This window comes from Pituophis catenifer, unplaced genomic scaffold (genome assembly GCF_029215685.1).
Source record: "Pituophis catenifer annectens isolate HBS135680 unplaced genomic scaffold, rPitCat1.0.hap2 SCAF_3, whole genome shotgun sequence".
Taxonomy (NCBI): Eukaryota; Metazoa; Chordata; class Lepidosauria; order Squamata; family Colubridae; genus Pituophis; species Pituophis catenifer.
The window spans coordinates 694,696-707,460 of NW_027256883.1; the positions used below are offsets into that span (position 1 = coordinate 694,696).

General features: G+C 50.3%; 1 protein-coding gene across 3 annotated transcripts in view; it reads left to right on the forward strand.

The window, feature by feature from the left end:
- Positions 1-12,765, forward strand: part of NUGGC (nuclear GTPase, germinal center associated) — a 30,674-nt gene that overhangs the window by 13,272 nt on the left and 4,637 nt on the right. For all 3 annotated transcript variants that reach the window (XM_070940177.1, XM_070940179.1, XM_070940178.1), the window contains exons 12-17: positions 598-746; positions 4,328-4,487; positions 4,647-4,755; positions 5,929-6,062; positions 8,433-8,544; positions 11,857-12,062. In XM_070940177.1, coding sequence (XP_070796278.1) covers positions 598-746; positions 4,328-4,487; positions 4,647-4,755; positions 5,929-6,062; positions 8,433-8,544; positions 11,857-12,062 — 870 coding nt within the window. The remainder of the gene's footprint in view (positions 1-597; positions 747-4,327; positions 4,488-4,646; positions 4,756-5,928; positions 6,063-8,432; positions 8,545-11,856; positions 12,063-12,765) is intronic.

The following is a 12,765-nucleotide window of genomic DNA, read 5'->3' on the forward strand; positions in this document are numbered from 1 at the left end:
GTCTGCATAGTAAAATGTACCAAGGGCGTCTTCCAATCGACCATCGTTAAGCCTCCAGCAGGCTGCACCCCTCCAGGCCATCCCCAGCCAAGGGGCTCCAGCCATGTTTTGAGACCATTCAGAAGGGCAACTGGGTCAGACTCACCTCAAGGCGGGGGAGGGTCTAATATTCCAAAGGGGGGAGGCACGGCAGGAAAGCCTGCGTGTATTCTTCCTTCCTGCACGTTTCCTGTTCTGCAACATTCTTTTCTAGTTTGGTAGAAAAGTCCAGTGACTATTTTTCAGATTTTGCTGGAATCTGGGATGTGGCTTTTTCACAGGAGGGGCTTCAGTCTGTCCCAAAGTCCTTTTTGCAGCCATTTACCATCACTTGGGGCTTCTCAGGCCATTGAGGGAAATCAAGGTCCACATTTGTTATCATTGACGAGTGTCAGTTGCTTACGGACTTCCTGCTTCAGCCCTAAGCCCTGGATACGCATCTGTATCAGGACTCCACCCCACCAACTGTGGGCTCCCCTCAGGACCTGATTCTGAATGTGGGAGGGTGGAATGGAGTTGGCGTCTCTGACCGAGGCCTCTTCTGCCCCCCCCCTGCAGATGTTTGGCTACCCCCACGTGACCTATCGAGCGATCTGCAACCACCGTGGCGTTTACACCTCTCCCAGGTACCAGTCTGTGGATTTCAACAAAGAACTGGCTGAGCCCATCCTCAAGGTCATCTCTGTGGCCTGGAACGAGGTCTTTAGGTAGGTTCTGCCCCCAGCAGCAGCCATTCCTCCTCTGAACCAAATGGACCCTTTGGCCAAGTCAGAGTGGAGAAACTGGACAGGAGGCCAGAGGTTGCCACTCTCCAGCCATCCTGGAGTACCAGCTTGGTCTCTCTCTCTCTCTCTCTCTCTCTCTCTCTCACACACACACACACACACACACACACACACACACACACAAAATCACTGCTTCCAGGCAGTGCCTCGTCTGTTGTTCCCCCTCTCTCCAAGCCCAATCCTGGAAGGAGGTTAAGGAGGGCCCCAACAATCTGGTGCCAAAATAATTTTGATAATGCCTTCCTCTTCCTTTTATGACCAATCAATCACAAAAGAGATAAGTGAAATCAAAAGAGTTATTAAATAACTCCAAATATTATATATAAAGTTTATTTTTTAAAATAAACATGCTTCCAGTGTTGGAGCCCCCACATCAGTGGTGAAAACTAAAATTTGTTACTACTACTTCGGTGAAGAGGTTGTAAAAAATGCTTTCAAAAGGCTCTGACAATCCCAGCTGAGTTGCCTGATTGGCAGAGGCTTTTTTTCTTTTAAATACCTCTGACGAGCAGGCAACTCAGCTTGGATCGTCAGAGGCTTTTAAAAGCATTTTTTCTACAACCTCTGAGCCGCGCGATCATCAGAAACTTTTTTTTTTACTTTTAAAAGCATTTTTTCGGCCAAAGAGGTTGTAGAAAAAATGCTTTTAAAAGTAAAAAAAAAAAAAGCCTCTGATGATCGTGCAGCACAGCTGGGTATGGGGGGTGGGGGCAGGGATTTTTTGCTACCAGTTCCCCGAACCACCCACCTCCATCACTGCCGGATCAGGTGATCCAATCCGAACCAGGAGCATTTCACCCCTGCCCCACATAATGGATAATGTTGGTCCATTGTAATCTTGAGAGAGAGAGAGAAATTTTTTTCAAGTTATATCACTGCTCCCCCAAAAAATTAAGTCTTGTATCAAATAAGGTGCCTATGTAGAGAAATAAGAGAAAAGCACATTTGTAACTCTCACAGGCAAACTAAATTAAATCTTAAATTAAATCTAGAATAGATGTCTATTTCATAGGAATAACCTGAGTTCCCAATCTCTGCTTCTCTGTCTCTGGATATTCCCTAAATCCCTGAGGTGCTTCCAGCTGCTTTTTGGAGCTTTGGAAGGACGGTGTGGCTTCCTTGTCGACCCAGCACTTCCAGCTCCTTCCCTCAAAAGCAAAACCTAATTTCTGCCCAGGAAGGGCTGGGTTGAGGGAACCTCCTGCGCCCGCATGATAGGCCCATGCCTAGGAGAGGGGATTCATTGGCTGGCACGCTCTGGCACAGGGGGGCTGCGGTGAGGGATTGTGGGCTGGGTGCTCCCAATACCCCCATCCCAGGCGGGAGGGTGATTAAACACATAGGCAAGGTGGGAGGTCCTGTAAGACAGGTAGTCCTTGAATTATGACCATAACTGAGCCCTGAATTAAGTCCTAAGTCATGCTGGTTATTAAGCAGACATGACCAAACCAATTTTACGACATTTATTGCAGCGGTCATTCAGCAAACCCTAACTAGGTGGCTCTGGCTAAGACACTGAGCTTGTCAATCAGAAAGATCGGCAGTTCCGTGGTTCAAATCCCTTGTATAGGTCTCCTGCATGAACAAGGGGTTGGACTAGATGACCTCCAAGGTCCCTTCCAACTTTGTTACTGTCAACCCATTGTAATGGTTTTGTTTGCTGGAATCCAGAAGTAAATGCCAGTTGCCAGCAAAGAATGTTGTAAATCACGGTTACGTAATCCCAGGATACACAACCACGAATGCCAGCCGGTTGCTGGGCACCCAAATTGCAATCCAGTGAGTGCAGGATGGGAGGGTGGCTGTTGGAACTTCATATCTAAGTTGTTTGTACCTTTTGAGGGGTCTGACGTAACTTCAGGCTGTCACTAAGCATCCAGTCGTAAGTCAAGGACCACCTGTAAGGAGACGGAAGTTGTGAGCCGCATCCCAGGCCGCCACAGGACAGTGGAAGGATGTGGAGGTTGAGCAGATGTGCAGCTGCACACCTGATGTGCCTGTGTGGGTCATGTGCGCCGATGGGGTGTGCACTCCGGATCCCTGAGAATCGGGGTTCTTGGCTGAAGCCTTTCCTCCTCTCTGCCTGGGGAGCTCCAAGTCCGGGGTGTCAGCTTTGGAAGCCATATTAGGCCGGAAGCTTCCATGCTGCCATCTGTGTGGGAAAGTAGGAGGGGGGATTTAGTAGACAGAATAGCATTCTTCCTGTCGGTCAAGGTCAGGGCGATCCTGCATCTGGGGAAGGAGTGGTCGGAGTGATGATGTCTCGAGATGGGACGGATGGCGGTTGATTGGAGCATGTGATCGTCTGAGGAGTGAGGGGATGGTTTGGGGGGTTTTGATTTACTGAGGGGAAAACCCGGACCTCTCAGATTCAGGTTTTCCCAGGTGTGCCAGTTTACCTCTTCTAGTAAATAGAACTTTGGGAAATGCTTCCTTCAGAGTCTTTACTTGGAGTTGGGGGGTTTTCTGGAACGCCGACACGGGGAATGTCAGGGTTCCAAGTAATACATCCCATTCAATAAGAACTCCGAGGCATATTCCTGGTGGAAAACCGGCTCTAAGTTGCCGCCCGTTTTTCACCCAATTAAAAGTTAAACTTTATCACTCCTCCCCCCCCGAGTCTCTAGTCACATGGTCCAATCAGCATACAGCCCTGTTGCTAGGTGACCTCGGTCTCCACCTTTCGAACACCTGCACCAACGTCCTTGATTCCCAGGAGAAAGAATTTTATTTAGGCTGCAACACCCCATCTATCTCTACGCCCCCCTCCCTCCCTCCCTCGGCCCCTTCGCTCCAGGCTGTGTCAGCCCTCAAGCCGTGAAAAGAGAAAACTACCAAAAGAAAATGGCCACAGTTCGGCCAACTGACAGGGTTTTCTCCCATCAGCGGAGGAAGTAGGACAGGTAGTCCTCGACTTACAACCATCCATTTAATGACGGTTCAAAGTTACAACGGCACTGAAGAAAGTGACCTAGGACTGTTTCTCACAGTTACGACCGTTGCAGCATATCCCCAGGGTCACGTGATCAAAATCCAGCCGCTGGACAACGGGTTCATATTTAGAACGGTCGCAGTGTCCCAGGGTCACGTGATTCCCCTCCTGCGACCTTCTGACTGGCAAAATCAAGGGGGAAGCCAGATTCACTTAGCAACCAGGTTACTCACTTAACAACCGCAGTGATTGTATTAACCACCATGGCAAGAAATGTTGCAAAATTCACTTAACTGTCTCGCTTAGCAATGAAAATCTTGGGCTCAGTTGTGGTCGTAAGTCGAGGACTACCTGTACGGATGCAAAGGGATCCCAGCCCCCTCCCGCTGAGAGGTTCCACCAGAGGGCTGCTCTTTGGGCAGGTGGGCTGGCCTGTGGGAAAGGGAGGGTCCAGGCAGCCAGCGGGGGCCCTGGCTGGACTCTCGGAGCCTGGAGGCTGCTTCTGCAGCACCCAAGAAGGGTTCCCTGATGGGCTGCTGGGGCCCTTGGCCACCCTTTCCCCCTTCCGCAGCTCCAAGCTGGTCAGCTCCATCGAGGCCTTCATAGCTGCCCTCCTGGACCAGCTGAGTTCCTTCTTCAGAGGCCTCAAGAAGAAACTGCACCCACATGGTCCAGTCGCCAAAGCCCTGCGTGCGATTTACACTCAGCAGATGGAAGCGGCTCGAGCACGGGTAATGCTTGCATTTTACGACACCCGTGACCCACCCATGGGTCCCCAGAAGGCAACAGCTGGCGCTTTGTAAGGATGGGGTCGCTGGAAAGAGGGTCCCATTATGAGACGGGGGACTGACGGGATTTTCCCCTTCCTTTCCTTCCTTCCTTCCTTCCAGTTGCTCAATTTTACCCTGGATCAGATGAGTTCCATTACGAGAAAGCAACGGACCGTCTCCCGGCTCTTGATACCAACGATTCAGGCCAGCATGGAACCAGCCTATGCAGGTGACCTATCGCATGGGGGCTCCCATCATCTGTGGGTTCCCACTCAGTGGCTGCAGTGAAACCTGACGGTTGGCCTGGAGAAGTCTCCCTTCTGGAGCTCCGTTGGGTGGGAGGGCAGAGGAGACCATTCCCTTGCCTGGACAAAAGCTAGAAGCAGCCCTAAGAAAATACTCATTTATGGCTTAGTTCAGAGGTGGGGAACGATGATCCCTTTATGACTGGTGGACTTCAACTCCCAGAATTCCTGAGCCAGCCATGCTGGCTATGGTGGGTGGCCAGCCATGCTGTCTCAGGAATTCTGGGAGTTGAAGTCCACAAGTCACAAAGGGGTCCTCTTTCCCCACCTCTGGCTTAACCTAATGCATAAATCTAGCTATAACACATACATACACACACACACACACACACACACACACACACACACACACCCCAATAGGATAGAAGAGGCTCAATTTGTATCACCGGGCGCACCATCTGTGTTGTAGGTCTGGCTTCCCTCCTCCAGGAATCCAGTGTTGGGGGACCTGAGGAGGAAGAACGAAGGGCAAACAGTTGGCACTATGAGGGGATCCATTCGCTCAAAGTAATCTGGTTGCTCCTCTGAGGCACAGAATAACATGGCAAGGGTAGCTCAGTGTTTCTCAAGCTTGCCCATTTTAAGATGTGTGGACTTCAACTCCCAGAATTCTCCACACAGGAAGGTTTCTGCAGGTAGTCCTCAACTTACGACCAACATTTATGTTGCTAAGTGCAATTTGTTAAGTGAGTTTTGCCCTGCTTTAGAACTTTTCTTTCCACATTCGTTGAGTGAATCACTGCAGTGGTTAAATTAGTCACACGGTTGTTAAATGAATCTAGTTTCCACATGGACTTTGCTTGTCAGAAGGTCGCAAAAGGGGATCATGTGCTCCTGGGACACTGCGACCGTCATAAATACGAGTCGGTTGTCCAGCATTCAAATGCAAACCACGTGGCCATGGAGATGCTGCAACGGTCATGAGTGGGAAACACGGTCATAAGTCACTTTTTTCAGTGCCGTCGTAACTCCAAACGGTCACTAAGTGAACTGTTGTAAGTTGAGGACTACCTGGCGTTAGCTGATCCCCCCCGGGGCAGGTTCAAGGATGCCAGATGGACGACAGGGCAGGACTGACTTTTGAAATCGCTTTGCAGCCTGCTCCCAACTCTCTGGCCCGGGGTATTTCCGAAGAATGAAAGAGGAGATGGAGCAGTTCATCCACCAGCAGAAGGATGCCATCTTCGATTCGGCTGTGGAGAAGATGAGGCAGCAACTGGACCTCGTCCAGGTAAAGTTACCCCAAAATGGCCAAACGTTTGTCAGGGTCTTTCTGGGCCCATTTCCAGGCACCTGGGCTACTGCCGGCAAATGTCTTGAGGCAGAGAGGGTGGGGCCCCAGCTGCACCGATGGGGTGATCCCTGGGCCCCCCTCCGTTCTCAGCGGGGAAGAAGTGTGTGGCATCAGCCCGTCCGGAGTCCCTGCCCAGTTATCCGAGAACCAGTCAGGAAGAGAGAGAATGAGGTTTGTTGTCTTCAGATTAACCATTTCCTTGGGCCCCAAGGAGAGCCCTTTTCTTCCATCAACCATCCCAGGGTAGAGTATAGCTTACCTCACAACAACAACCCTGTGAGGTGGGTTCAGTTGAGAGAGAGAGAGAGAGTAGCCCAAAGTCGCCCAGACGGCTTTGGTATCTAACTAAGCAGTGGTGAAATCTAAAATGTGTTACTACCGGTTCTGTGGGCGTGGCTTGGTGTGGGGGGGTAATGTGACTGGGTGGGCGTGCCCATTTTTTTTTAACTTTTAAAGCCATTTTTTCTACAACCTCTTCTGTGAAGAGGTTGTTAAAAAATGCTTTCAAAAGTCTCTGACGATCCAAGCTGAGTTGCCTGATCGTCAGAGGCATTTAAAAGAAAAAAAGTCTCTGCTGATCAGGCAACTCAGCTGGGATCATCAGAGGCATTTAAAAGAAAAAAAGGGATTTTTTTATTTTAAAAGCCTTTGATAATCCCAGCTGAGCCACACAATTATCAGAGGCTTTTTTTTTTACTTTTAAAAGCATTTTTTCGTCCAAAGAGGTTGTAGGAAAAATGCTTTTAAAAATAAAAAAAAGCCTCTGATGACTGTGTGGCTCAGCTGGGCATTCGGGGGGGGGGGGAGGGATTTTTGCTACTGGTTCTCCGAACCACCCGCCTTCATCGCTACCGGATCGGGCAATCCAGTCTGAACTGGGAGCATTTCACCCCTGTATCTAAGGTGGAACTAGAATTCATCATCTCCTGGTGAGAGGCCCAAAGTCACCCAGTTGGCTTTCATGCCTAAGGCGAGACTGGAACTCACCATCTCCTGGTGATTGGCCCAAAGTCATCTGGCTGCTTTCGTGCCTAAGAACTAGAACTCACCGTCTCCTGGTGTTTGGCCCAGATGACTTTCATGTCTAAGGCAGGACCAGAACTCACTGTCCCCTAGTTGAACCCATTTTATTCCCTAGAAGAAACATGCTGGACCTATTTCTCCACCACCTCACATGGGCTTGGAAGAGACCTTGGTAATCTAGTCTGACCCCCTCAGGCAGGAGTCTTCAGACGGTTCCAGACCCAATGGCTGCCAACCTTTGCCAGTGATGCAGGCAGGTGTGCCGTTGCTTTGGGAGCTCCAGTGGTCAGGAAAATCCTCCTTTCCTGGATCTTTTCGAAGCTTCCGCCTGTTGGCTCTTGTGCCCACCATCTTCCCTCCGTCAGCCTTCCAGGACTGGAGAATGGCTGTCATGACTCCTCCCTCCTTTGGACTCAATGTCTCGGTTCTATTCTTTGTTCCTCCTGGTATTTGGCCTCCGAGCTTGGTGTGTGTGTGTATGTGTGTCTTCTGGCTCTCCAGCTTCCTAGCCCCTCGGAGGACTCGATCCCCCCCTTCCGGCATCCACAGGATCTTCTCACGTCCTCTTCACGGTCTCCCAGGCTGCCTCAAGAGAAATTGGGTCATTCTATACACTGATTTCTGCACTCGAGGGTTCGTGGGCCCCAGAGTGCTCCCTCGTTTCACCTGGCTGCCTCCGGGGGTCACACCTTCCTGGGAGAGGAGGCACCCAGCATCCCCCTGGCCAGCTGGCTGAGAGGGACAGGCAGTCCTCGACTTACAACCGTTCGTTTAGTGCCTGTTCGAAGTTACAACAGCACTGGTAAAAGTGCCTTATGACCATTTTTCACACTTACGACCATTGCATCATCCCCATGGTCATGTGATCAAAATGCAGACACTTGGCAACTGAGTCATATTTATGACGGTTGCAGTGTCTCAGGGACACGTGATCCCCTTTTGCGACCTCCTGACAAACAAACTCAATGGGGAAGCCAGAGTCATGTTACTAAAATTTAACAACTTAACAAGTAATCCGCTTAACAACTGTGTCAAGAGACGTCATAAAATGGGGCAAAGCTCACAATAAATGTCTCACTTAGCAACAGAAATGTTGGGCTCAGTTGTGGTTGTAAGTCGAGGAGTGCCTGTAGCCTTTCCCAGGCTGAGTGTCGATCGGCTGCACCCCATCCTGGCCCCTCCCGGCCTAGTGAAGACCGCAACCCTCCCCTCTGGGCACGAGCCCCTTCCCGGGCTGCAGAGGCTACGCTGGTCAGGGGGCTTCACTCCCGCTTTCCCTTCCAGCTGTCCATCTGCTGCAGTTTACAGACTGTGGCCCAGGAGCTGACCACGTCCATCGGGATGCAATTTGAGCCACTGCTGAAGCCGGTCCAGAAGAACAAGGAGCTCCTTCCAGGTAAGGCAGGCCTCGGTCACCTGTTCTGTTGCTGCTGCTGCCCCGAAGGGGGATCTGCCCCACAGCAAGGGGGAAGAGGGGGAGGCTGCAGCTGAGCACGTGTCCTGCCTTGCAAAGCAGCTGGAGTCCAGGCCTGGTGGCGGAGGGAATTCTCCCCTGAAATCTGGGGCGCATCTGATCCCATCGCAGTGGAGGCTAGGCTAGAGGGGCAACCCTTGAAGACTATCCGGAAGCTTCAGCTGGTACAGAATGTGCCCGCATGAGCAACCTTTGGTGCCCCCAAAATGGCACTGGTAGCACCTTTGCTGCATGAACTGCTAGGGTGCCAGTTTGCTTCTGGGCCCAATTCAAGGTGTGGCTTGTGTACCACCCAGAGTCTTCTGAGAGAGAAGGTTGGTTTCTAAATGTAAACAAATTAAATAAATAAAAACTGTCTGATTCAACAAACAGCATGATTTACAAAAAGCACCAGGACCCCGGTTGCAATCAAAGGGGCCAGGACGGAAGGGCCATGGGGTCCAGCCCCTGCTCAAGATCCAACTGTATTTGTTTCTTGCAGCCACATCACATTGCCAACTCCCACAAGTGCCCTTTCTAAGCCAAGGACCAAAGTCCTATACCCGTGATGGCGAACCTATGGCACGTGTTCCACTGGTGGCACGCGGAGCCATATCGGTGGGCACGCAAGCCCAGCTCCAACATGCATGCAGGCACCAGCCAGCTGATTTTTGGGCCTTTTGGGCCCACTGGAAGTCAGAAAAAAGGCTGTTTCTGGCCTCTGGAAGGCCTCCCCTGGAGCCTGGGGAGAGTGAAAAACGGCCTTCCGGTGGGACCAGAAGTCGGCAAACAGGCCCTTTCCGGCCTCTGGGGGGAGGGAAGGCTGTTTTCGCCCTCCCCAGCCTCCTAGAAAGGCTCTGGAGCCTGGGGAGAGCGAAAAACAGGCCTACGTTGCCATGCATGCCAAAAGTGGGGGGAGCAGGGGGGGGTCACATGCACATGCACGGGGAGGTGGGGCGCATAGAATTGTGGGTGTGGGCACGTGTGCGAGCGACACCCCCCCCCTGCACTCCCCCCACTTTTGGCATGCGATGGCAAAAAGCTTAGCCATCACTCTCCTATACGCTGTCAGACCTGCCCCACTCGGCTCCCTAGGAAAGAAAGTCCCTCGACTCCTTATGGTTGAAGTGATAGTTTTTTTTTTTTTTAAATTAAGGATTGTTGGTTGCAATAGAAGGAGGCTAGAACTAAAGTTCCCACATAAAAGGTTACAGATTTTCCCCTTTGTCCCTCCCCCCTTGACCAGTTTGTCTTCGGCCGATGGCTAGCCGCACAGGTGTTTTGAGAACTGCTGGGATGTTTGGGGCAATCCCCATTCCACTCCCAGGCTTCGTGGCCTTGAAGTCTGTGCATCTCTGATCTCCGTCAAGATGTCAGTCTCCCTCCTTATTTCCCATCTCTGCCCCATACATGTTTATTCCCCGTTTGTCCCCTGGCCTTGGATGGCAGGATACTGGCAAAGCACCAGCCAAAGATGGCAGATCTGTCATACCCATAAATACAGCTGGGCAGTCAGTTGATTTCCAAGGGAAAAACTCTGCACGTGTCTCTGTTTCCCTCATCTGGTTACTTTCAGCCCATGTTTTTAACCTCTCAGGATATGGACGATGGCCATTGATTTATTCTGATCGGCCGTTTGCCTGTCCTGATCATTTTGAATTTCATTTCTTTCATTAGCTGTCCCGACCAGTTATTATTATTATTATTAATTATTATTATTAATTAAATTTCTATACCGCCCTTCTCCAAAAAGGACTCAGGGCGGTGACAGTTTTAGTCTGTCTGTGTGCATTTAATCAGGTTTCCCTCCAGCTCTTTCTCCAAGCCATTCGTGAAAATGACTCTCCTGCCTTAATCAGCCCCCCTGATTTGGACAGCCCAGGTGAGAAGAGTGTCCCCCTTTACTCCATGGGATGGGGCTCTCACCCAGCTGTGGTCCCAGGGGGCCCTTCAGGAGCCATTAAAGGCTCCAGTGGTTTGGAGACCACACAGTAACCAAAGCAGCCCTGATAGATGAGGAGTGAGTCTGTATTTTATATTGGGGGGTGGGGGGATGTAGGAATGTGACCTATTTTACTGTGGGTTTTATATGATTCTTCAGGATATTCTTGTAAATGATTGAAAGCCCTACTGATTACAGTGAATATGCAGGGAGTCGTCGACTTACAACTACAATAGAGGCCAAATCTTACTAAGCAAGATGTGTTTTGCTCCATTTTATGACCTTTCTTGCCACAGTTGTTAAGTGAATCACTGCAGTTGTTAAATAAGCAGCACGGTTGTTAAGTGAATCTGGCTTTCCCATTGACTTCGCTTGTCAAAAGGTCTCAACCCAGGACACTGCGACCGTCATAAATATGAGTCAGTTGCCAAGCGGCTGAATTTTGATCACATGACCATGGGGGCGGCTGCTTCAGTCGTAAGTCTGAAACACGGTCATCAGTGGCTTTTTTTCAAACGTTCACTCAAAGAATGTTTGTAACTCAAGGACCACCAGTAAATGGAATAAATGAAATTAAACAGCCGTGTCTGAATCTTGTGGCATCCAATAATGCACCTTGTGAATACAATTCTGCAGCAGCCACTTACCTCTTAATTGTCCTGCCACCCAGCCCACTAAACTTAAGTAGCCTAAGGCCACGGGGGCTCTTCCTTGGAGGCTTTCCTGAAGCTATCTTGTGCCTACAGGACACAGTACTATGCAAAAGTACTGTTAGGCAGTTGTACAGAAATGCTGTAAATTAAGAATGCCGTCAGAAATAGAAGCGTTAATAGTTTATTTTTATCAATTAATAAAATGGAAAGCAAACGAACAGAAGAGCCTTGGTAGTACAGGAGTTTAAGGCACCCTGTTATTAAGCTGGTTATTAAGACCAGCTGCCTGCAATTACTGCAGGGTTCGAATCTCGCCAAGGCTCAAGGTTGACTCAGCCTTCCATCCTTTCTAAGGTAGGTAAATTGAGGACCCAGATTGTGGGGGCAATAAGCTGACTTTGTATAAATATACAAAAGGATGAAGGCTATTGCTGAGCACATTGTAAGCTGCCCTGAGTCTTCGGAGAAGGGCGGCATATAAATCAAATAAAAAAAAAAAAAAGAAATCCAAATCAATATTTGGTGTGACCACCCTTTGCCAGTTCTCTTAAGGGAAAATTGCCAAATGCCATCATGCACCTAGTACCAATTCTTGATTCTCATCCTGGGACGTTGCAGCCCGGAGAGGTAATTACTGGTTTTTATGCTGCCCTTTTCCAGAACTTCAGCATCTCTGTGCTAAAGTGGACAAGATTTGCCAGCGCTCGGGCGTGGATTACGTGCTTCCCACGGCCCCGCAGCCAGAGGAGCAGCCTCCTGGAACAGAGGCCAAACCGCCGGGAAGTGGGGATTGCATCAGCTTTCCGGCCACATCCATGGATGTCCGAGTCGGAGCACTCTCTCTTCCCCGCCTCACGGCCATTGAGGTAAGTCAGGCCTTGCATTGGGATTCGAGGGGAGGAGCAGGAAGTTTTGGGAAGACGCCAGCAGGGGCCATCGGAGTTTTCAGCAGCCGTGACAACGAAATCAGTCCCGGGACTGGCAGAATCTCCTTCCAAACTGCACTGGGCTACTGCACCTAGGTACTCCCACATTACACCAATTCTCCACAAGCTGCACTGGCTCCCTATTGGTCTCCGGTCACAATTCAAGGTGTTGGTTATTACCTTTAAAGCCCTACATGGCTCAGGGCCAGGCTATCTTCGAGACCGCCTTCTGCCGCATAGCTCCCAGTGACCGGTAAGATCCCACAGAGTTGGTCTCCTCCGGGTCCCGTCAGCTAAACAATGCCGGCTGGCGGGCCCGCAGGGGAGGGCCTTCTCTGTGGCAGCCCCAGCTCTCTGGAACCAGTTACCTCCTGAGGTCCGGACCATCCCCACCCTTTGGCCTTCCGAAAAGCGGTGAAGACCTGGCTTTTCTGGCAGGCCTGGGGCCGTTGATCTCGCTCTTGCGATCCGGCAAGATCCGGCCATGAATGGCGTGAATTTATTTATTTATTTTATTTTATTAAATTTCTATACCGCCCTTCTCCCGAAGGACTCAGGGCGGTGAACAGCCACAAGATAAAACACATAAATACAGAAATTTAAAATAGATTAAATAGTGAATGAGTTTTTAATGTTTTTAATG